Here is a 27,067-nt window from a genome sequence, read left to right as displayed (position 1 = left end):
CTCCCTTGACCTTCTCTTTCTGCTTAGTGATACCTATGCTATAGCTTCTAGATGGTCTTATACTATGAGGGACTTTCTCAGCATGGAAATCTGTTAAAGGACCACTCAAATAAATCTCCCATGTGCTACTGTCATCTAGTGGTCTCATTTTTTCCCCTTGATCAGTCCCCAAATTCTTCAATCTCAATCTCACCACAGGCCTATAGTATACCCTGACACAAACCCCAGACAAAATCATTATAAGAAAACTACACCAAATATCCCTTGTAATAAAAGTCCTCAACAAAATACTAGCAACTAAATTCAGAAAAGTAAGAATTATTCACCATGACTAAGTGAAAATCATACCAGGAATTCAAGGTTGATTCAACATATAAAAATCTATGATTGTAATTTATGATATAAATAGAATAAAAGACACAAATCACTTGATCATCTCAGTGGATAAATAAAAAGCATTCAAAAATTCCCCACAGTCTTTCTTGATAGAAACACTCATTAAATTAGGAATAGAAAGGAAATTCCTTAACTCAGTAAAAAGCATCCATGAAAAACCCACAACTAGCATCATACTTGCTGGCGAACTAAAAGCTTTCTCCCTAAGATCAGGAACAAGATCAGTATGTCCACTCTTATCACTTCTATCAAAAATTCCCTGGAGATTCTGGCCTCTCACTTTGAAGATTATGTGATTTTGGATATAGAAAATCCCAAGAAATGTACACACTCACAAACTATTAGTATGAATAAATGAGTTTTACAAAGGTGTAAGATACAAGATCGATATAAAAAGTTCACATGATTCTATTTCTATACACTTGCAATGAACAATCCAAAAATGAAATTAAGTAAACAATTCACTTATAGTTGCATGAAAAATAATACAATATCAAGAATAAGTAAGCTTAACAAAATAGATGGAAGACTTGTGCACCAAATACTATAAAATATTGTTGAAAATTGTTTAAAAGATCTAAATAAAGGGAGAGTCATCCTGTGCTTATGGAAGACAATATTGTTAAGATGACAATATTCCCCAAATTGATCTATAGAACAACATAAGCACTATTAAGCTTTAGCTGCTATTTTTAAAGGAATTAAGAAAGTTACCCTAAAATTCATATGGAAAGGAATAGCCAAATAAACAAAAAAAAAGAGTTTTGAAAAAGAAAAAGTTGCAGCACTGTTATTTCTTGATCTCAAAGTTTACTATGATGTTACAGTAATCAAGAATGTACTTCAATAAAGACAGACCTATAGATCAATAGAATAGAATTAGCAGCTTAGAAATAAACCCATACATTTATGGTCATTTTATGTTCAGCCAATTCAATAAGGAAATAGTCTTTTCAACACAGGTTGCAGGTAGAACTGGATGTTCACAAGCAAAAGAATGAGTTGGACTCCTACTTCAAACCATACATAAAAATTAACTCAAAATCGATCAAAGTCCTGAATGTAAGAAATAGAAGAAAATTTGCTATAAATCTTTGTGACTATTAGATTAACCAGTGCTCCCCTAGATAACAAAAATATAAACAACAAAAAATGCATATAAACTTAAACAAAATTAAAAATATTTGTGCTTCGAAGGATACTACTAAGAAACTGAAAAGATAACCCACAGATGAAAGAAAAAAAATGCAAATCATGTATCTGCTAAAAGTCTAGTATCCAAACTATAAAAATCCAAAGATAAAAACACAAATAAATCAACTAAGAACTTGACATAGGGGGCACTGGAGTGGCTTAGTTGGTTAAGCATGATCCTGGGGTCCTGGTATCGAGCCCTGCACTGGGCTCTCTGTTTAGTGGGGAGCCTGCTTCTCCCTCTTTCACTCCTCCTTGAGGGCTTGTGCTCTCACTCTCTCTGTCTCTGTAAAGGATATGCATATGTATTTTTCCAGGAACACACAAATGTGTGCCAATATGGTAAGAGGCTCATGTCATTAGCCCACTAGGATAGTTGGAATTAAGAAGATAGATAATAATAAATGTTGACAAGGAAGTGAAGAAACTAGAATACTCAGGTGGGAATTATAAAACAGTGCAACCATTTTTGGAAAATAGGTCTGTAGTTTCTTAAAAAGTTAAACATAAGAGTTATCACATACCCCAGCAATTCCATTCCTAGATATATATCCAAGAGAACCAAAAGCATTCATCTACACAAAAAATTTTACATGAATGTTCAAATTACTATTAATCATAATAGTCAAAATGTGGAAACTACCCAACTGCCCACTAACTGATGAGTTAATGAGTGGGCAAACACTGTCCACTGATGGGCAGTGGACAAACTGATGAGTGGATGAGTGGACTGATGAGTGGATAAACAAAAGGGAATCCATACAACAGAATATTATTCAGCAATAAAAATGAGTGATGTGATGTACACAAAAACAATATGCTAAGTGGGAAAAAAAAAAAAGACACAAAAGGGCACATATTGTAGGATTCCATTCCATCTGGACATGAAATGTCCAGAACAGTCAGGTTCAGAGACAGAATGTCTACTCATGGGGGGCTGTGGCAGGGAAGCAAGGAAGAATGGGGAATGACTGCTGATGATAGAGGGCTTTATGGGGGTAATGAAAGACTGGAAAATTGACTCATGTTTGGATATGTCTGTGAATACACTAAAATCCACTGAATGGTATACTTTTGAAATGGTGAATTACGTATCTGTTGAATTACTTCTCATTTTTTTTTTTCAACAACAGAGGCATAGGAAAGGATCATATGTATTTCAAAGAAATTAAGAAAAAAGAAAGCCTGTTATGCTAATCTACATATTTATCATGCCTGGTGATTTTCCTTCCTTCTTGAAGATCTGATTTTCCATCTGGCATTTCTGGATAGCCCGAAGAACTCTTTAGCACTTCTTTTTGTGCATATCTGTTGGCAACAAATTCCTTAGTTTTTGTTCATTTGAAAATGTCTTTATTACACCTTTATTCTTGAAGAACATTTTCACTGGTCGATTAGTTTGTTTCTTTTTCTTTCAGTACTTTGAAGAGTTTCACTAGCTTCTGGATTTAACTTTTTTGTTTTAATGAGAAATCAGCTATAATTCATATAGTTGCTTTCCTTGTAGTATGTAATTTCTCTCTGGCTATTTTCAAGATTTTCTCCTTAATCTTTTGTTTTCAGCATTTTGACTATGATATGCATGATTCTAGCTGTGGTTTTCTTTATATTTATCACTTCATAAGCTCCTTAAACATGTAAATTTGTGTCTTTCACATATATTAGAATTTTTGACATTGTCATACACTGCTATGATGTCTTTGATCTTTTTAAATATTTTTTCTGATTTCTTTAGCTCAGATGACTTCTATTGATCTAACTTCAAGTTCACTGACTCATCAATCCGATTAATTATAAACACAACCAGTGCAGGAGTAGGGGGAGGATAAACACATCAAATAATTTTTAAATTTTGAATTGTTTATCTTTCAGATCTAAACTTTTCACTTGGTTCTTTTTGTTTCTGTTACTAATTATATTTTCTATTTCCCTACTCATTTTGAATATATTTTCTTTTATGTCTCTCAGTATATCCATTAGATGGACCATCTCAGTATTCCTCCATTGATTGCATTTTCTTTTGAATATAAGTCACATTTTCCTATTTCTTCATATGTATATATATTTTAATTTAATACTGTAACTGGACATTATGATTCACTGCATAAACTCTAGATTTTGTTATATTTCTCCAAAGAGTACTGATTATTAAAGCAGGCAGTGCACTTAGCTGAACTCATACTGCAAACTTTGCTTCCCCAGTGATATGCGTGTTGGGAAGGGCAGCAGTGAAAATTACTGTTCAATACTTTCAGCCTTAACTAGGCTGTTTGTAGCTGGCCTCATGGATGTGTTGCTTAGGTATTAGGTACAAGTTTAGGCAGAGTACATACATAAAATTTGAGCTAACCCCTCTGTGGCTTTCTCCTTTCTTTAATTTTCCCCCAACTTCCCAGTGCTATGGACTCCATTACTCTTTCCTCTGGTTCTTCAAGCCAATAAGACCATGGGTTTATAGCTGACCAGCTTGGTGCTGTCTTGGATCAGCCCAAAGTTTAAAAGCGATAAAAATGGGAGAAATCACTCAATGGTGTTTTCTTCTTCCAAATATTCACTTTCCTGCTTGTTTTTGCATGTTCTTCATTGCCTTCAACTAAACAATTTTAATACTTTGATCAGAGTTTATAAGTATCAGTAGGGGTTGGTTGGATAGGAATTACTCCACTATTACTAGAACAGATCATGAATGGGTAGCAACAATGGTGAATATCATTCACATGGTAACCATACTTGGCAAAGGTGAGAACAATTAAAACAATATATATGAGGGGTGCCTGGGTGGCTCAGTTGTTAAGCATATGCCTTTGGCTCAGGGCATGATCCCAGGGTCCTGGGATCGAGCCCCAAATCGGGCTCTCTGCTCAGCAGGAAGCCTGCTTCTCCCTCTCTCACTCCCCCTGCTTGTGTTTCCTCTCTCAGAGTGTCTCTCTCTGTCAAGTAAATAAATAAAATATTTTTAAAAATAATATATATATATTATTATATATATATAATATATATATATATATATATATGGTTAACAATCATGTATGCATATGTGGGTACATGAGTATGTGCATGTGTTTTATAGAGGTCAATGACCACCGATTCCTTGGAGAACTTTTATGTCTGAGAACTAAAGTAGGAAACTTGCAGATGTGCACTTGAAATTGAGGCAGGGCTATGGGACAAAGACCAGATAAAGGGATGAGTAAAAAGATAAAGTTGGCATTGACTTTTGAGGATTGTCAACAGTCTCAGGAATGAGGGAAATAACTTTAAGTGCCTCCCCTGTTGGTTTGCCAGTTGGGATATAGTTTGCTCAGATTCAAGCTAATACAAATCAAAAGCTTTCTACTCTCACCACATACCTGTATCAATTCTTACACTGCCCTTGGACCACAGAAGTCCATGGTTGTCAAAAGAATAGAGAGGGGACAAAATAAAACTCTTTCTTATGGGCCTAAGGTAGGATCAGTTCACTATTAAAACTGGACTTGGACCATTTAATACACCAAATCCTATTCTGGAGGTGAAACTACCCATAGGCCTAGCATGCAGGCTCCCAAGGAAGTGTTCCTCTGTGGTTCACACTGACCTAGATGGAAACTCAATGGAAGATAATGTGAGAAGAGACACTGGGAATGACCCAGCCCAATGCCTTCATTTTATAGAGGGGAAACTGAGGCCCAGAGAGGTAAAGCAGATCATCAATTTCTCACAGCTACTTAGTAACAGGACTTAGAACTCACCTCCAACGTGACTTTGAGTCCTATGTATTGAACCTTAATGATTCACCAGGATTTTGTGAAACCATGGCTTTCCCCGAAGGGGATCAGACTGAGCAATAATGCCTATCTTTCACATCTAAAGGCAAAGGAAATCAAGACTTATTTACAAAACGGCAGTGCTTGATAACTCATTTCAAATCATTTAACAGTTTGCCAGCTGGTATCTGTGAAAAGCTATGCTACCACTTCACTGGTCCATTAGCTATTTCAGTAAATGTATCATTATTTGTCATACTTTGTAAAAATAGACTCCAAATTCAAATTATTGCATATTTTTGTTCATTATTCAGGTCTAAGAGCCCACTTAGCTAATGTAGGCATCATACACACCTTCCAAATAAAAGATCTGTTTTGGTAAATAACGTTTCTATTGGCAGCACACCACCAGCTTCTGTATTTCCAAAGAGATCTTTAGTTTTATTGCTTTGTATTTTTAAGTTAAAGAGGTTTTTCCAAGATTTCAGGAGAAATTTTTCCATTTCTTACAGTAAAAGCATGTAAACCATTTGGGGATTTTAAACACAGCCTTTACGTAATATTAAAATGCTTGAATTTCCTACTAACAAGGAAGTTTCCTGAAGGCAAGAACCATGCTTTCTTCATTATTGCATCTCCAGCATTAAACATGATGTCTATAATAACATAATAATCACCTAGTAAATATTTGTTGAATGACTAATGGATGGATAAAGAAAGAGATCTTTCTTTCAGGTGAACTCCATTATAAAAAGCATCTACAGGATTGAGTTTCTCCATTTCCATGGAGCAGCTCTGGTCCTGGGCATATAGCCAATCAAAGGTTCCAGACACAATTTATCAGGATGTCTGCTGACTCCTTCCTTACCTCAACCTCAAATATAAAATCCCATTTTCTTGGGAAAACATTCACGAGAGATGATAATTGCCAGTAGCAGAACCCATTTGAAAAATAGATGGAAAGTATAGAACGGACTACACTTCTTCTGTTTTTTTTTTTTTTTTCTTTCCCATTAATCTAAACATTTACATACAGAAGATACGCCAAAATCTTCAAGTAGAAAGCTTTTACAATATTTCACCTGCCACAGCAATCACAATGCTATAGGCTTCTTGAAGACAGAAGAATGTCTTCTTTCACATTCCAGGACAATGTCATCTTTATATTCCAGGGTTTATCACAATGTCTGTCACATGGTAACTGTTCATTAAAAATTAGTCAAAATAAGACAGTGAACAAAAACATCAGTAGGTATGTTCTACTTTGAGTAAACCTGACATTTGTTTCATATACTTTAATATCAACTTATAATCAACTTTGTAGAATCCTACCTACTGCAGAAAATTAGGTCTGTTTGTAGCAGATTTAAAATAAAAGAACATATACACTGCTTTTTTTCAATGGAGTTTAAGCCGTAATTTTAGAAACAAACAGCTTTCCTATTTGTTGAAGGACAGGTTTCTCCTGATTTTGCATCTTTTTGCAAACATCCTTTCTTTTATCAAATGAATGCATGCTGCTAACAAAGCCAAGAGCTATTTAAGATCCAGTGCAACAGAGACACGTTCCTAGAACCTTAGGAAAACATTGTGCTGAGCTCTTGCAAAATACTATCCTAGTTCTTGAGCTTAAACTAAACAGTAGAGATCTGCAGTCAACACTGAAGAGGAGCCTTAAGGCACTGAGAAAGAAAAATGACTTGGTTAGCAGCTTCACATAATACCATCACCTTCCTCAGTGTAGCCCAAATTGGAAATTACAGATCAATTAAGTGGCTTGGATTTTGGTGGGTGTTTTGATGTTGCTTTTGTCCTTTTGTTGGTAAACCCCTCAGAGCCATGGACTTTGATTCCACATATCAAATTTGGGGCTGTCTCTAATGTATTAACCAATTCTGAATTTAGACATCCAAGTTGGTGTGCAGTTTTCTGTTTAAGGGGTACCCACACAAGACATACACGGAGGCAGAATGATTTCATTTTAAAAGCCATGCTCATCTTTTTTGAAGCCTAGTCAGTGATGATAAACACTTAGCCAAGCTTCTTTAGACAGTGTTCCATTTATTACCTTCATTAATAACAATAATGGACACGAATCTGTCGAGGCTAAAGGAAGAATTGCCCTATGCGATGTAAACAGACTACTGTGAACGTTTGACTACATTCCTTGTTGGATTCAAGATTGAGCAGAAATTTAAGTTATTACTCATATTACTCACTACATTCATATTTTTTCCTATTAGCGTTCCCAAGGCCTTGCCAAGGTGTCTTTCAGAATTTTAATTCTCCTCCTCCCTTAAATTTTGTTGAGGGTAAGAGTACACTGACTGGTAAAGAGATAAATATATTTTCACTGTCCTACTTCTCCTCCAGCCCTCCAGTCCTCCACAGGCCTTCAAACAGGCTTCTGCATTGATTCCATCTGGTTTTGGGGCTTCTTGAATCTCCCACTCCAGTCCATAACACAGTAATCCCCCTAAAGCACATGAGACTAGCCATATCCCTACTCAAAAAAAATTAAATAAATAGAAAATAAATGTCTGTGGCTGTCAAAAGAAGTACAGGTTTGCCTGGCATGCAAGGTTATTTATAATTTGGCTTTGCTCTGTCTTCCCAGCTTTGGCTCACTTATGCATCTAACCCTACTGAACTTGATCACTAATTATGCTCACACTTTCCCCTTCTTTCCATGCTTTTGGTCATTCAGCTCTCTTGGCTCTGGAAAACCTGGTCACCGGTTTCCATGTGTATGATGCTAACTCCAAGCTGGAAGTAATTTCTCCTTGATTTTCAAATCCCAATGCATTTGGCCGGAGTAACTCCCAGGCTCTCATTTCTTTTTCATATTTTGCATTATATTTATTTCCATAACTGTATAATCTTGCTCTCTTCCCCTTCTTCAGACTTTAAACTCTTTGAGATTTAGAAGACAAGTCAGACATTTCAATATTCTATATAATTTCAGCCACAAAGCCTGTACATAATAGATACCTAGTAACTGTGAACGAACAAACGAATGAACCAATGAATGAATGAATGAAAATGATCTCTTCTATATCATGCTATTTTCCCTCTTCAATAATATGACAGAAACATGAGCCATTTAAGCCGTTGAATTATCTAACCCAAAATGTGGGCTCTGAAGATCAGAGTGAGTCTATATGCAACAGCTGAGGTGTCAAAACACATTAAAAATAATAATGCAAAAATAACCAGGTGTAATCTAAGCTGAGTATTTTCTTCTGGCACCTCTTCCCCTACCATTCAATTTAGAATTGTGTTCTATAATTATCATATCTGCTTCAAGGTCTTATTTTCTGCTGATTCTTAACTAGATAAAATACATACAGCTTTCAGAGATTGAAAATATTAGTACAAGGAATGAACTAATGTTTTTGTTTTAAATTATTAAGTACAATAAAGGCACCTCACTTGACAAAGTGATTTTTTTATCAAGTATTAAGCACTACGAAATGTTCAATCATCAATTTGAGACTCATAATTCTGATTGTACTTGAAACTGGAAAATATAGAGTATGGTCTTAAAGTTGGTTACCAGGATAAGACCATTCAAATCCCTGGCCATTCATTCAGGACCTTCTATCAGCGATATATTGTGCTGGAGTTTGTCAGTGATGCCAAGAAGAATAAGACATAGGCCACCCTGCCCTCAAGAAATTTTGACAAGCTGAAACTGGGTTAAAAGTATCAGGACTGATAAAACCAAATGCTCAGAGCTGGGATTCATGCTTCAGAGGAAGGCTTTCACAGTAATGTGGGATGTGGCATGTAAGTTAAGAGTAAATCAGGCCTTGCCATGGAAGGGGTCAACTGCCTACCAAATTCCATTGAACTCACAATCAGTTTTTGGGTTTTTTTCTCATTTTGTTCCCATTACTTACATGCTCAGTGCTACTATTTTAATTCAATTTGGCATAATTTCTCACTGGATTAAATTAATAGGTTTCTAAAAAATCCCCATCTTCTGTCTAATTCCCTGCCCCACCACCCTTCACACTGCTGTCTATAACAACTTCTTTTAGAAATACAAATTTCCTGCCAAAAATCTTGAAATCACTCCCACAACATTCAAGGTTAAATGAAAGTATTCAACTCCTACAATGATCTGACTCTATTTCTCCAGCTACTTCCCCCATTAATCCCAAACCTGGCATTAAGTGCAGCCACACCATATATCTCACCAAAAGGACTGTTTCCCTTGCCACCATGCCTTTTCATAGGTTCTGTCTTCATCTTGCAATGCCGTCCCACTCCACTGCCCAATCTGAGTATCTTCCAGTTGTCTTTCAAGGCTCATTTGACTCCACTGATAAGAAAATCTAGTAGCTTCCCACTGTCCCTTTTACATTTTTTATACTTTTTTTTTAAAGATTTTTATCTATTTATTTGATAGACAGAGATCATAAGTAGGGAGAGAGGCAGGCAGAGAGAGAGGGGAAGCAGGTTCCCCGCTGAGCAGAGAGCCCGATGTGGGGCTCGATCCCAGGACCCTGAGATCATGACCTGAGCCGAAGGCAGAGGCTTAAACCACTGAGCCACCCAGGTGTGCCTACATTTTTTTATACTTAAGTGGTCTGGCTCTTCTACTTGCCCAAGTAGACAAGGCTTAATCAGTGGCCAGAATTCTCTGTTCTAAAATGAAGACTTCAGTGCGTACTTGTTAGGTCCATTTTCCCCATGAATCAACTACCCCTACCATGCCCAAATACATCCAATACGTTCCAACTTCATAGCCTTGCTTCATAGCCTTGCACACACTGTTCCTGAACCTAGTTTCCTCCCAAGTCAATGACTGCCAAGAAATTTCTCTTCTCCAAAGCACTCACACACTCATAGCCAACACCACAACACCACAACAACAGTTGTTCTTTCCTTTAAATACTAAAGGAATTCCAGGGTGTCTTGTTTTGTTTTTAGCCCTGAAAACCAGGAATGAATGATGGTTCTCTGGCCAGAAAGTGTTGCTACCCTAAAAATCAGCTAGCGGCAAGAGAAATGTAGCCTTGAAGTAAGTATGCAAAAGGTGTATTCACAGGAATGACAGGAGCAAGACGGAAGAGAGGTGACCTAGAGTGGAAACGAAGCAAGCCCATCGGCAGAGGAAAAGTGGATCATGTAGATTTACAAGTAAGATGATCTGCCAACATCTACATGTACCTAGAATAAATGAAAACTCTCACAACGACCCATTTAGATCTGCCCACCGTGACTCTATTTAAACCCAATCTCAGCTTTTAGCCCTCTTATTAGCCTCAGGCCCTCTGATGACCATTAGTCCTCAGATGTGCCAAGCCCCTTCCCCACACAGGGCCATTTGCACTCGCTAGCACCTCTGCAAAGAATGAACAGACGCTTCATCTCTGGCTCCTCCCCTCCCCCATTGAGATCACAGTCCAAAAGGTCAGCTTCTCTGTAAAGCTGTCACAAATCATCCCATTTAAATAACCTACCTCCTACTTCATTATTTATTACATCACCCCACTTTCATCCCTTTAGCATTTGCCAGAAGCTAAAAATATTTTGCTTCTTTATTTTCTGCCTTCTTCCCAAGATAGAGACCTTTTTCTCTCACTCACCGTAGTATTTCCAGCACTTTGTGCCTGTTATACAGTAGGAGTTCAATATTAGCAGATGAACAAAAAAATGAATGGATAAATAAATGAAGAATCAGAGAGGAAACCGAGCAATAACATATAACAAGCTTTCTATTTCTAAAATCTTGATCGGAACTTCTGTTTCTATCAACTCATATGGATATTGGGAGCCCACAACCAAGTTGTTAATGCCAATTAATTTAGTCCCCAAATCTTTGGAATCCCTCAGGCCTATTGGATTGGCCAAGTACAAAGGGCGTATGGTTGTTGGATGAAAAAAGGATGGTTGTTGGGCGAAAGCACACTTCAGATGGTATGGTATGTCCCGTCTCTGCTGACCCCAGTCGTGATATCCATCAGGGCAAGCCCAGACCTTGGGCAGAGGAACACAGAAAGGCTGATTTTTTTTTTTTCTCTCATGAGGCTATGCAGAAATCTCTGTTAGATATTAGTTAAAAAAAAAAAAATGAAATCCTTGACTTGATGTGTCTATTGCATACAGTAATTCCAACTGTAGATGAGATGTTCTTCAGGCTAAAGTCTACAAGAATGTGGCAGAATAGTGGAATCACATAGGTCAGTTGTCCACTTGCTTTCCGACAGATTGTGATGGTTTGAAAATGTCCCCACATTCTCTGACAATCCTTTTCTAAAAGATGGTGTCTAATGGTCTACCAGCCCTTGAATAGGGTCTGCTATTGACTTCTGACGAATAGAACGTGACGCAGGTTGATGTTAGGCAACCTTTAAGTATTCCACCTGATCTCTCTCAAATGTCTCGCACTGTGACATTTCTTGCTATGGCCACCATAGCAGGAGCATCTAAGACTAATCCTGGGAAAGGACCATGAGGAGAAAAACTGAGGCCTCCTGGCAACACATGAGTGAGGAATCTTTCTTTCTTCTCTCATTCAGTTTTTAAAATTTTCCAGACTCACCTAGCTAAGCCACTCCCAAAAGATCCTCCCTGCCCCGACAGAAACTGGGAGATCCATTGTTTTTTTTAAGCCTCTACACTTTGAGGTGATTTTTACATAGTAATACTTGGACTGGTTGCCTTTGAAAACCATTTGGTTTTGTTGTTGTTGTTGTTGTTATTGTTTTGCCTGTAACACCTTTCCACTGGAGCAGACCCAATACCAAGGACCTCTGTACAGATATCTTAGGAAATAAGACATAGAAGGACATCACTGAATGATGGAACTAAGCTGTTTACCACCTGAGATATGAGCAAAGACCAAACTAAGATTAAGCGGGACAAAATATGAGACAACCTGTTATCACCTGAAAGTCCACAACAGAAATAACTCAAAGAGTAAAAATCTCTCACTCCAATATTCTGTTCATTTTCAGATAGGTCGGCTCTTTCTGACCCACATGGTCAGAAAATTTAATGATTTGAAGTCCTATATAAGCTTCTTGTATCCCTTGGAAATTAATCCCACTCCCACTAGTAAAGGCAGAAACTGCATTATAGAGAGAGTAATAAATTCTAATGACCCCTCAGGGAATATGTTTTCTCTTCACAGAACTTCGCTTCCCAATACCAGGCCCTTGTGAATAGTGAATAGGATTTCTTTGCATTCCTATATTCACTCCAGCTGAGACGGAGTCATGAACGTGGGGAAAATCCTTTTTATTAAAGCTATATAAGGCACTTTGTAAGTGATTCATTCCCAGAAAACTGAGAGCTGACCATGCCCATTCTATACTTTAGTTCAAAGCAAATTTTATGCATTTACAAACAGATACGTCCCCAAACTCAATTGTTTCTTTTTTTAAAGAGTTAATTATTCAGAGTTCTATTTGGTCAATGATGAGTCACTAGAAAATAATCAGGAGTTGCAGGTCTAGCCATAATTTAGAAGGGAAACGGTCATGTCATTTCTCTGGGTCTCAGAATGCTGCTCTGTAAAAAAGATACAAAGAGAGAAAGAAGAAAAGAAGGAAAGAAAGGAGGAAGGGAGGAAGGCAGCCAAGGAGGGAGGAAAAGGAGTATGATCCAATGATGTCTGATACCCTTTCCAACACTATCTGCTTATATGTTCAGAAATATTATTAAATTTTTGAATGAGATCCTTTACTCGGTACCTTCAGATGAGAATTGCACCAGATTTCTAGTTTCCTCTGAAACAATGAAATGACTGTATTTTCTACCCTACAATGTTTAAAAGAGTAAGTAATAAAGATCTGCAAAATGTATAATCTATATCCACCTAACTATAGTTTCATAGTTTATATTGTCAATATTTCTAAATAAGAAACTACCTTATACCTGTGTTTTATGTTAGCAAGAAGAATTTAAGTTATAAAAACCTCTAAAGTACTTTGTGATCATTGAATTTTGTAATTTCATAATTCAATGACTTCTTTTGTTTTCTACATTGTACTCTGTATTCAGAGAAGGGTGATTATTTTTCTTGTTAAATTAAAACTTCAGTGTGGAGACATCTGTTTTCTGGAACAAATAACACTAAAGTTGAATCAGTAACCAGGTTATGCATATTAATAACCATTTAGGCCAATCCCACTTAATTTTTTTGCTAATCTACAAGAATCATTTTTAAACTTATATTTCCCACTTGAAGCAAAGGAAGGCAAGAATGCTAACACAATTGTATAGAGTTTCCAATCACTAAAGACTGTGAATACCAAAAAATACAAAAGGTGCAATTTCTTGGGTTATTTAATTATATACTAATAATGGGTAGAAAGCTATGTGTAGATTATAGGAATCAAAAGCAATATAGAAAAATCAACTGCATTTTCTATATCAGTAATCAACACATAAAAATGAAATTTCAAAAAAAATTTATATTAGCATTAAACAGAAAATACTTCAGGAGATGTTTTTAAGTGTGTAAAATGTTTACACTGAAAACTACAGAATGTTGCTGACAGAGCTTGAAAAAAAATCATAAATAAATAAATAGAGGATGTTCATGGACTGGAAGACTCCGTACTGTGAAGAAATTAAATAAATCTCCCCCAAATTGATATATAGATTAAATTTAATCCCATTCAATACCTCAACAAGCTTTCTGTGTAGAAACTGACAAGCTGATTCTGAAATTTATATTGAAATGCAAAGGATTTAGAACAGCCCAGGCAATATCGAAGAAGAAGAACAAAGCTGAAGAGCTTGCATTACCTGATCTCAAGGCTTCCATAGTGCTAAAAGAATCAATTCAATGTGGTACTGGCATAAACAAAAAAAAAAAAAAAAAGAAAAGAAAAGAAAAAAAGAAATCAATGGACCACAATAGCTTGGTTATAAAGAGACTCATGTGCAATCAACAGATTTTCAATAACTGTGCCAAGATCACTCAAAGAGGAAAAGAAAATATTTTAACAAATTTTCTGTAAGAACTTGGTAAATGCATGAAAACAAAAATGTATTTCAACCCCTATCTCATACCACACACAAAAAGTTAGTATGAGATACATCATAATCTTAGATATGAGAGCAAAACCTATGAAATTTGTAGACAAAAACATGTAATACCATCTTTGATCTTGAGGGCAGGAAAAGTTTGTTCAGATCTGACACATAAAGCCATGATCATAAAAGGAAAAAAAAAGATTAATCAGTCTTTTATAATTTAGTAATGTCTGTTCACCAGACATTTAAGGAAATGAATAGCCAAATTGCAAATTAGGAGAAAATATTTGCAATGCATATATCTTACAAAGGATGTGAATTGAAAATATATGAAAAGCTCCTACCTATTACTCAATAACAAAAAGACAAACAACCAACACTTTTTTAAAGTAGTCAAAAGGCATGAACAGACAGACACCTCACAAAGGAAGTTATAAAATGACCAATAAGGACATTAAAAGTGTTCCACATTATTAGCAAACTTGGAAGTGCAAACTAAAGCCATAATGAAATACTTTTCTACACCCACTAGAATGGCTAAAATTTTGAAAACCGAAAAAACAAATATTGGTAAAAATGTGGAATTTGTTTGTGCTGCTTTGGGGAATGAAAAAGAATGTAGCTACTTCAGAAAGTATGTCGACCATTCCTTACATAGTTAAAAATACTGCCAACTTTGTGACCCAAAAATTCTACTCCCAGATATTCACCAACATGAGTGCAACATACGTTGGCTAAAAAAAAAAAAAAGAATGTTCTTGAAAGCTTTATTCAAAACAACGCGCACGCACACACACACACACACACACACACACACACACAATTGAGAGAACAGAAAAATTGTGGAAATTTATATAGCAGAATACTAGTCAGCAATAAAAAGGAAGGGGCTACTCTGCTTTATATGCAACAAATGGATACATTTCAAAAACAATATGCTATGTAAGAGAAGACAGACACACAGACACAAAATACACATCTGCTCCATTTATATGAGACTTAAAAATAGGCAAAACTAATCTAGGTGAAAAAACAGGGAGAGAGGGTCCCTGGAATGGGAAGTTAGATGAACTGGGAAGGGGCATGTGGGAGAGTTCTCAGGATAGATAAAATATATCTTAATAAGTGTGTGGGTTATACAGGGGTTTGTATTGTCGAAATCCCCTGAACTATATAACACTTAATGTCTGCATTTCACAAGATGTAAAATAGATATCATTTTTAAAAATCAGAAGAAAAAATTAATAATTTATTGTAAAATATCATATGGTCAGTATCTTTTTGGAAAGTAAAAATGATTATCAGGTTAAGAATGTAGGCTTTCAGGTGATTTTTTAAAAAATTTTGCTTCTTCTATCTACTCGGCGATAACTGAGTACCTACTATGCATCTGTCATTATCCTAGGCATTTTGAACGCATCAGTGAGCAAAACAGACATCAATGTCCGTTTCAATCAATCTATAAGAGCAGGGAAGAAGACAGAAAATCAGGAAAACTGTAATAAGTAAGTAAGCGGTATAGTGCTTAAAAAGCTGAGAAGTTCTATCTCCCTCCTGATCCCATCTAACCTTAAAGGACACTTAATCTCACAAAACTAAACTGAGGGTTGCCGGGGGGAGGAGGGTAGGGAGAGGGTGGTGGGGTTATGGACACTGGGGAAGGTATGTGCTATGGTGAGTGCTGTGAAGTGTGTAAACCTGGTGTTTCACAGACCTGTACCCCTGGGGCTGATAATACATTGTATGTTAATAATAAAAAATAAATGAATAAATAAGATGAATTGGAAAAAAACGGAGAAGTTCTATGTTGCCATATTGTGCTCTAGCTGCATGACATGAGGTTTTAAAAAGTTATGGATATACCTATATTCACTAATTAGTAGTTTAGTCCTTAGTCATTGACTGATAGTGCATTAGAAGCATTCCAGAAATAGGGGTGTGTGTGTGTGTGTGCATGTGCATGCTGGTTTATCGTCATTGCTGTATTCCTCAAGCTTTTGTAATATTTAATGCCTGAATAAACATATATCAAAATGTCACTTGGGGTGGGTGAAAAGGTTGGTTTCAAGGACATGGTGTTCGATGCTAATCGCATCTCATGTGCTACTGAGTCACAGTCACATTGAGTTATCAAGTCAAAGAGCAGCCCTTTTTGTCTTCTGTATAAAAGACAAGCTGCTCAGATGTTACAGAATTCAGACGCCCAAGTCATTAACTGTGGTTGTACATAAAAGATGCAACACTGATAATTCAAAACAGACAAGAAGAATGTGCTCTAGAAATAATTCTTCTACAAGTCATAATATCTGGCACAAAACATAAATAAAGCCCTATTTTTCTCCTTCAGTGCCCTGCTGTGAAGGAATCACTGAGCCAACTTGTTATCTGCCAGTAACAGTGAGTTTCGGGAAGGCCTTCAGCTATGGAGAGACTCTGTATTTTTTTTAACAAGACATAGACAGAGAATACAAGAAATCCCCCAAGAAAAAGCAATAGCACCAACAATTGAAAAGGCTCTGAAATGAAATTAGCCAACATTCTGTCATATGAAGCCCTGTGTTGTTTTTTTATAGCTAAAAACAAACTCGGAATAAAGTGTTTTTAATGTCTGTTCTTATTTGTAGTTCTTAATGACGTATCTTGGAAAAATCCATCTCTAATCAAGCTCTATAGAAGTACTAATGGACTTCCAATCCTAAATCTGTACAGTATTAGATCATTCTTTTATGATTACGTGTTTATTTGCCAGCTTATGCTTCCCTGTCTCTTTGCCTGTACATATGTGATTCTGCTCACATGGAAGGCTGGCTGAAATGCTCCCCACATTTCTAGTTCCCATTCAAATCCCCTTCCTGGGTTTTAAGTCTCCCTCAACCAACAAAACGAGAGGTTTCCCCACCCCTTCAGCTCACCCAGCTGATCTTAAGTCCCATTTATCTGGTCTAGAATTATACCAGCGCATTTCCTGACTACAATGAGCCCTCTTGGAGGCATAGCCCAGTTAGTTGAAGAAGTGCAGGTTCCACACAGACCCCAGTTTAAACTCAGACTGCACTCTCAAAATTCTCAAAATTGAATTGCAAATTTTGTTATTAGTGCTATTAGGAACAATGATCCTTGGCCAGCCCATAAAAGCTCATCTAACCCATATAATACTTGAGGTAAGTACTCATAGCACCCTTCGCAAAATAATTTTCCTGAGAACGTGTATTTTCTCAGAAAAAAAGTATTTTATGTGATTCTGTTCTACTTACACACTGCTAACAAGAGTTGATCAAAAATGTTTAGGTGACCAAAAAATGTTTAAATGGTTGTTGGTGATGAAAGACCCTATCAAATCTCATTAATTGGTATATGTCTTCCTAAGGAATCCACGAGAATGATCCTCCCCTAGGGTTCCCAAGTCTCTACTCAGCAGCTTCTGTGAAACCCCATATGAATTTCAAATGCTGCATGTTTTCCATCACTTGAGAAAACATCTGGCAGGGTGCGGTAAGGAAGCTGGGTATTGACCAAATGCTGGAACCATCTTACCTCAGCGTCCTAGATACTTCTATTAAAGGGACTTGGGTTTGTTTTAAGCTATTAATTCGACTCAACATGCTGCGTTCATTTGGGCTAGATTCAAAAAGCCCCACAAGTTTTAATAAGATAATGTTATTTGGCCCTTGTAGCATCTTCTCTCATACCGTCATTTACAAAAGCATTCCTGAGCAAAGGCATTTAAAGATAAAGAAGAGGTACGCCTGGGTGGTTCAGTTAGTTAAGCATTTGACTCTTGATTTCAGTTCAGGTCATGATCTCAGCATTGTAAGACAGAGCCCCGTGTCAGGCTCCGCTTGGGCACGGAGCTTGCTTGAGATTCTCTCTCTCCATCACCCTCTGCCCCTCCCCTCTCCTTCTTTTTTAAAAAAAAAGGCGGGGGGGGGGGGTAAAGCAGAAGGAAGGTATCTGGTTCAAATATGGGTGGCTTCAATCTGAAAAATAATCAATAAAAATATGGAAATAACAAAGAGTTTGAAATGAAGGAGATTATAAAAATTAAGCTAGTTTTCTGCTCATTTCCTTTCCCTTCTATTCCTTTTAGATGAGCCTAGATTTTTCCTTAGTCATCAATGCAATCTGTGAAAACACAATCTTTCTCTGAAAGCCCAGTTCTGAGGCAGACATTAAGCGTTTCTCTTACCTCTTAGTTCCCCCATATCCAGAGTTGTCCCAAGTTGTTCTAATAAAGCAACTCTTGCTGCATTCTTTTTGTGTTTCTTGCCATCGTAATGTTGCTGGGCCATGAGAGGATTGTTAAACCAGGCTGCACAGAGCCCACAGTATCTGTCCGAATCTCTTCTTTGATAGGGGGATGCGACCACTGGAGCAGTGTCCACCCGTGGAGGTTTAAGTGAGTTCAGGGGTGTTGCTGTGAAGGAAAACAACCAGAGAGAACCACAGGACAGGTTAGCCCATTACTACTAAGTATACTCAGTCCATTACTAAGGATACTTCTCTTCAATATCTGAAGATGGAAGAGTCTCAAGTTCATTCTAGAGCTCGAAATCCAGAGCTTACTGAAAGCAGGAAAATGATCTTTGCCAGCCTTCATTTCTGAAGCTGGGATACCACTGAAAATTCCTGATTTCTTGAGATCAGATTTCTCACGTTGTTATGCTTAAATCTGATAGTTTAGGGGACCATCCCTTAGAAAAAAAAGAAAGATTTTCAAAAATAAACTCTTGGAGGGAAGAGAGGGATCCATCAATCAAATTGCAGCCAAAGCTTGAAGTAAACATTGAGCACTAACGGCTTGAAAGATTCAGAATGAATGAACGAGACATTTGTATGTTATAACTGGAAATAACCAATAAATAAAGGATTTGCCCAAGTGATAGAAGAAGATCTTTCATGTATAAGAATTGTACCAGTCGACAAAATCATGCTAATTTTATTGTCAGTTTCCTCTGTTTACTGTGATAGGTTATTTTCAACTCATACCTGCTAAAATTGATGTTGAAAGTACAACATTGTTTTAAAAGACCAAAAGACAAACAGTGTAGAACAGATGTTGCTTATCTAAACTGAAAAGGCATAATAACACTATTTTAAGATTGCTCAGCCCCAGCTATTAATTTAACACATTCCATTGTGAGCTTTCAGTTATTTTTGGCCCAGAAGCAAAAAAGAACCTAACTCGAAGGAGTTTACTAACAGAAAGTAAAAATAACTTCCTTCTGCATTACAAGATACAATTTGCTTTCATCCTCACAGTAACTACGACTTGCATTACTGTTCTATATCTCACACGATGGACTTCCGAGATGCCAAATCATTCCCTGGATGATGACATATCTAGTTATGGTAAAGGCAGGAGGACTCCAAACCAAATCCTTAACTTCCAAGGCCCGTGATCCTTATAATACCTCTCAAGACTCTTTTTATACTTCTTAATAAGCAATTTTATAATAAGCAAATTTATCTATTTTTCTAGACCTCAGTCATCTTTGTTCCACATAGGATTTAATTTTGGAAAAAGGTTCTAATCCAAATATTTTACAAAAGAAAAAGCAATTTAAATTCTCATATGGCCCATTAGTCATAATGCAATATAGCAGTACTTTCTGCTATGTAGGAGTGCAGTTGGCAAACCATGAATATTAGGGTCATTCCAAGGAAAAGCCGAAATATGGAACCTCAATAACAAGTAAACACTTAATCAACTCCCCAAGCTTTCAAATCAGTTTAATGTGGGCTTTTTTTGTTCTCAGATTAGATAACAGATATACAAATAAATGCTTGCTAAATAATATTTTGGGTCAAGAAATGACTAGTATTGTGGCAATACCTTGAAAAAGTATTTTCTTCTCTCTCCAGAGATTTTATCAGATAGAGAAGTTTTAGCTAGCTTAGATGAAACTGAATGATATTATTTCTATTGGGACTTAGAGAAACGGTACGGTCTCTTAAAAGCCTCATTGCCAGATTCAGTCATATATCACCATGTGAAAATAAAGCCCCAAAGTGGGTCACACCACCCCAGCAACCACCCAGTATCATCTGTTATAACTTAGAAATGCTAATAAAAGCTACACAGTTGACCTGTATGTAAAAGGACTTCTACCCACTTTTCTGAAGAAAATTGAATCTTGCTTCCAAAGTTTCCTGCAGCTTTATCAATTTCTGAGGATTTATATCTATCTATTGTTTTTTTTTATGGCAGTGGAAAACATATCAAATGCCTGCCATAAGAATGAATGTTGCCTCTTGAAGTATAACTTCCTTTTCTCTAATCTGGGCCCTAACAAAACATCTGAGTCAATTTTGTCTATTGATATCTTACACACCACTTTTGGCAGGGAGGATGTACAACAGAATATCCATCAAATAAGATAATCTTATCTTTCACACTAGGTTCATGATGTATCTGTATTATAGCTTCTTCTTAATACAGCTCCAAAGTTTAATTTTTCTTAAGCTCCTATTTCCAACAGTCACCAATCTCATTAACCAAATCTCAATAACGGAACCAATCTCAATAAAAACCAAACCTGGTTTTTATTTCCTAAAAAGGCCAACAAAGGCAGCAATGTGAGGGAGTGGAAACCACCTTGACTCAGTCAGAAATCAAGGTTGGGGACACCTGGGTGGTTCAGTGGGTTAAGCCTCTGCCTTCAGCTCAGGTCATGATCTCAGGGTCCTGGGATTGAGCCCCGCATAGGGCTCTCTGCTCAGCGGGGAGCCTGCTTCCTCCTCTCTCTCTGCCTGCCTCTCTGCCTACTTGTGATCTCTGTCTGTCAAATAAATAAATAAAACCTTTAAAAAAAAAAAAAGAAATCAAGGTTGGGTTGGACTCCATCAGCCACTGAGCTGTGTGACCTTTGGCAAATCTCTAATGTCTCTGGTTTCCACAAGGTTAAAATTCAGTGTCACCATTTCTTTAAAGCACATAGTGTGGGGTTGGAACAAATTATAGAAACTCTCTCTCTCTCTCTCTCTCTCTTTTACGGCTTTGACTGGATGCCAAATTGTAAGGTTATATAGGAAGAGAGCAATTTCCAGAAAATAATGCTAAATCTGTGTGTAAGTCTGGATCATAACCTGGTAGTTCTTTGGCAAAAGTATATTATTCTAATAAAATGAATACAAAGTAGGGCAAACATTATTGTTTGGTTTGAAAACACATCTTGGACAAAGCAGTTTAACTGATGTATGGTTCATTATTATTTAAATTCCATGGTTTATGTTTTTATTTTCATTGAAAAAAATTTAGTTAAGTATTGACTTTACCTCCTCTCTGTACAACTTAAAACCAAGAGTTCATTCATCAGAACCAGTAGTTTTCAACCTTGGGGAAACATTAGACTCAGGAGGAACTTTAAAAATCTCCATGTCCAGACTATCCCCAGGCCAATTCTGTTCAATTACATTAGATTCTTGGGGTAGGAGCATCAGGATGCTTTAATGCCCTCCTCCCACACCACCCTGTCCATGTTTCCAAAATACAGCCAATGTTGAGAAGCTCTGATACAAATATTGCCAGCTTTGTTTGAATATGACTATACAATAGTCTTCCTAGATCTTCATATAAAAGAAAGTTACATACTACATCCTACAGCAACAGAGCCAGTTATTTTGTAGGCAATAACAGAAATGCCACATCTTTATCTATGGAACAGAAGGAAATAATAATCACTTGGCATTTTTTAAAACCCTGATCAATTTCTCCATATCTCCAAGATATCAAGGTTTCTCCAAAATAGCAACTAATGTTCTATATTAATATTATAAAAGTTAAATAACAATTCTGATCCCTGGTCCCAAGCAGAAAGTCATACGCACATTGAAGTGCTAAAGCACTGTACTGCCTACCCTTGACCGGCGCCATCCCCAGCCTGGTCTATCATCCCTCTCCTCCCAGCTAAACACCTGCCCTGCAGGGTGCTGTTCAGTCCCATCTGCTCTGTGAGGCCTTGACAACCCAAACAAGAAGTAGTTCTCCCTCCTCCAAACTCAAAGCACTTTACTAACTGCACAATTCATTTGACATTTCTTAAGCAGCGCCTTGTAATCTTGGTTGCCTACACCCCTGTGTGTGTGTGCGTACATGTGCATGTATAACGGAAATTAGATCATAATACCTACACTTCAATACTTGATATTCTGGTGTGTGCTGTCTTCTCTAATACATGTTCATAATCCCTTGTTTCAATGTAGAAAAAAATAAAAAACTGCTAAAATTCAAATTTTTCTTCATGATTCACTTTTTATTAAAACCTGACCTGAATTCAGAAGAGGCTATATATAGTCTTCATAGAAATATATATGTGTGTGTGTGTGTGTGTGTGTGTGTTTATATGTGTGTGTGTATATAAAATATCTTATATAAATACCATATATATTTATATATAATTAAATATGAATATAAATTTATAAATTAAATAAAAATAAGGAAATAAAATGTGAATAAAATATATGATATAATATAATATATCATAATATAAATATAATATATATTATAATATAATAATACAATATAATAATAATTATATATAATATTATAATATAATATAATATATATTATATATATAATATATCACTTAATGTAAACACACATACATTTTGCAATAGAATTTACTGATGTCTCTAAACATGCAGTGCTGTCTTAGATCTGTTGAAACATAATATATGGTATCTGTACCTAGTTACATATCTAAAATCCTAAAATTTCTGATTCTCAAAACACATTCAGCGCCCAGTATTTTGATCAGAAGATCATGGATCTGGAGCAATTCAGAGTAACTAAAATAAGCCCAAGTTGTTCTAATACTCGAGACAATAGAAACAAGTCAGTCTCTAAAACTTGATTTCTAAGAATCACCTGACATGGGGTCATTTTCACTATCCCTTTTATGTCTTGCATAATGTTTGTCAAGGAGCAAGTTCTCAACTGTTTGCTAAGTTGTCCTGAGTAATAGTTTAAAATATTATGAATCTCTGTCTTATATTTGTTTCTTCCTGGTAGAATAACCTCAGTTGATCTAAGGACAAAAATACTTTCAGTGCACCCGGTGTGTGCCTCTCTCTCAGAACACTTCCTCACTCTGGAACGTAACACTGTGTACAACCAGACTCTCCATGACTCAGCACGTTGCATGAGGTCACTCACATAATGTATATATCCCATGCCTTTCTAAACGAATGGATGGATGGATGCTCTTTGCAACAGAAGTAAATAAAGTACTGGCCACCTAGAGTTTTCTTGTTTCTTCTAAATTGTGTCATTCAGGGCTTGAGTACTAGTCAATATAAACACAAATATTAGCAACCCAGGGACCAGATTCTGGGTAGAGGTATGTGTGGTGGAGGGGATAAAGACTAAACTGTGGAAAGGTGACATATCAAAATGTAGACACTCATCCCAGTCTCCCTGTCTGTGAATTCAAATGGATATACCGAAAGTCAGTATTATCTCAAACTTCTTGCTCAGGCAGCCTGTTTCTAGGCATTTTTAGACAGTTCAAAATGCACATCATTCTGGAAATTCTACTTTCAAACAGGAAGCTATTTGCTCTGTTCGTTTAGCATAGCATCTAAACTCCGCACTCCAAGCTTCTGGCTCAGTACCAACCATCCCTGTTTGCCTGGAATCGAGAAGGTTAGCAAGACATGGGAATTTCAGTGCTAAAACAGGGAGAATCCGAGGCAAACTAGAATGAGTTGGCCATCCTACATTCTGGGGTCACACCTGATTATCACAGTGGAGAAAGGGATTAGTAAAAATTTTGGAAATAACTGCTTGGGACACTAGAGCAGGTCTTCTTTCAATAAACCAGACAGGATCTAGCAATTAGATCTCAAAGCTTTACTGGTGAGATCACCACATGGATGTCCTTAGCCAGAGAAGGGGATAACACAGTCAGCAGGCAATAGTATTCTCACCTGCCTGTCTGCCCTCTGGACCATGGCCTCAGAGTGCCTTTCAACCCCAAACGTGCAACTTCCACGGACCTCCCCCTCTCCCCCACCCCAATCTCTCCTCTCCCTCCTCCCTTGTCCTTTTCTTTCTTCCCCTTCCACTCATTCCTGATGTTTTTTAGGCTTTAGGATTACAAAAAATTAGTCCGTCCTCACAAAGGACTTACCGAAATAGTTCTAGGAATTTACTTCTTTTAAAGTATGTGGCTTTCTCACCTAAGACATTCTTATCCGTAATACTTAATTCTTCCAGTTTGTATGATACTGTACAATTTATTCCAAGCTGTCTGTTCCGTGTATTTTCTTCTTTACATTGTCCCCAAACCCTGTTTGACCGACGAGGCAGCTTGAAGCTCAGGGAGAGAAGTCAAGGGTCACAGGGCCCCATAATTAATAAACAGTAAAGATAATGGCAAAAGATAAGATCTTTTTTTTTTTTTTAAAGATTTTATTTATTTATTTGACATACAGAGATCACAAGTAGGCAGAGAGGCAGGCAGAGAGAGAGAGGGAAGCAGGCTCCCTGCTGAGCAGAGAGCCCGATGCGGGACTCGATCCCAGGACCCTGAGATCATGACCTGAGCCGAAGGCAGCGGCTTAACCCACTGAGCCACCCAGGCGCCCAATCAGATCTTTTGATACAAAGACCAAGCACCATATTTTAATGCCAACTAGTTTCTTGTAATGCGGAGAAAGTGATAGGCCAAATAAACAAAAAGATTAACTATAGAGTCAGAACACATTTCCCAGGCTTCAACATCTGTTCTCAGTGGGGATTATTTGGAAATATGCATTTTCTCTAAAACAATTTATCTGATTTCCAGTCCCTAATGATTAACAGCCTTTCATTTTTCTCTTTTTTCCTACCCTAAATCAAATTAATGACAGTAGGAATCCTTTAGCAAGTATCACTGTTCTGTTTTGTTTTGTTTTGTTTCCAAATGCTGTTGACAACTAAATTTGCCTGGGCCATTCAACGCTTGGATGAGGAGACAGCTGTCAGTGTGGATGGACAGCTCAGTCCTCCAGGCTCTTCTGTAGCTACATGCCTCAACTTGATGTAAACTGAAAAGTCAAGGCTCAAAATGTACATTTTCTTTGTATCTTTAGCAGAGGACGGGGCCTCTTGTATAAATGAAAAATGCTCTACAAACAAGTGATGGATAAAGGAGGAAAAGGACTAGTACATTTTAGTTAATATCCACTTCATGGATTTTTATGTTTTCATAAATGGCTTATGATAGCTACATTTTAAATCTTGAATGGTTTCTTTAGACTTCACAGGGTTAAAAACAAGTTAGATGATCATATGTGGATATAAATGAAGTAAATTATGGGCATCTATACCCTGAAACTCCATAAAGCAATTGAAAACACATTTTAGGAAAAAAAAAAAAAACATATTCAGTGATCTGCAGAAATGCTCAGGATATAATGTAAACTAAACTGTGTTTATATGTAGAGTGCAAACCTAATTACTTATTATTAGATTATACACACCCACCTATTTAAACTACATAAAGACCAGAAGGCTACAAATCAAACTTTTAGCAAAAGTTACTTCGTAGTTGTGGATTATGGTGATTTGTTTTTTACTAGAGGATATACACTCCTTGATGCAGAGGGAAAACATTTTTATTTTACAACTTACCTATAGGCCACATTTCATACTAACTTGTTTTGGAGCAAAGTGAAGAAAACACTGCTTAAGGGACGTGTGACGCCACAACTAGGTCTTAAATCGCAGAAGATTTTACTTGCAGTGATTTATTTATTAATTTATTGTTGATTTGGGAGAAAATGGGCTGGGAGAAAACTGGGTCTGTCAGAATATGATGTAAACACTCAGCTTCTCCTATTTCTCCAAAAGATACAGGGGAAAGCTGTTTTCCCATTGTATGGCAGACCCCAAAATCACTCTCGTTATTTAGATAAAATGAAGTAACACTCTTCCTTCTCATATGTTTGGAAGTGAGTTCCAGTATCCAAGACTGCAAAGTAGAAAAACCCATGTGCTATCTCTTTTTATGCCGTGAAGGAAATTAAAGAACCCTGTAAAATATTTCATGTTCCAAAATACATGCCATTGAACACTTCCTGAGAACAAACAAAGGCAAGGATGACTTAACAGAACCATCATTCCAATTCAATTTTGTATCAAAACTCTAATTATAATCAGCCTATTAACAGGAATTGCTTCCTCACCCACACTACATTCATATATCATCAGTCTTCATTAATATAGTATTCATAGATCATTGATTTTCATTAATATAGAATAATTCCCTCTAGTTTCAGTCACTGATTAGGTTCTAAATATCTTAAGTATGCCTGTTTCCTGCAGAATCCTGATCTTTGAAAATGAGCCATTAAACAGAACTTTAGAGGAGACGAAAGTCCTTTTATAATTTTCTCATGTTTTTGACCAAAGAATCCTAAATCTGCAATACTCTGTGTTCTTCCATGGGGTAAAAATAGAGGATATAGAATGTAGGTTTCATGACGACAAGAGCTTGATCTATTTTGTCCTCGGATGTATCCCAGGTCTCTAGAACCAAGCCTGGCACACAGTTAAATAAACCCTTGTTGAATGAGGGAACAGTTGATTCACCATAAAGCTATCTGTGTAAGAGAAGGAATTCTGCTTTAGGAAATTCTGCTAGTAGGAAGGCATCCTCTCCGTCCAGACTGATCTTCAAAACACCTGCTGCATTATGTGTATTATGCATTCATGGTGTTTGGTCTTCAAACACTACTCAGTTAAGGTGTTT

General features: G+C 36.8%; 1 protein-coding gene across 3 annotated transcripts in view; it reads right to left on the bottom strand.

The window, feature by feature from the left end:
- Positions 1 to 27,067, bottom strand: part of ZMAT4 (zinc finger matrin-type 4) — a 382,160-nt gene that overhangs the window by 137,581 nt on the left and 217,512 nt on the right. For all 3 annotated transcript variants that reach the window (XM_082715041.1, XM_082715042.1, XM_082715043.1), the window contains exon 5: positions 18,520 to 18,747. In XM_082715041.1, coding sequence (XP_082571167.1) covers positions 18,520 to 18,747 — 228 coding nt within the window. The remainder of the gene's footprint in view (positions 1 to 18,519; positions 18,748 to 27,067) is intronic.

This window comes from Mustela nivalis (assembly GCF_964662115.1).
Source record: "Mustela nivalis genome assembly, chromosome: 20".
NCBI classification, from domain to species: domain Eukaryota; kingdom Metazoa; phylum Chordata; class Mammalia; order Carnivora; family Mustelidae; genus Mustela; species Mustela nivalis.
This window is presented reverse-complemented; position numbering and strand designations above follow the sequence as displayed.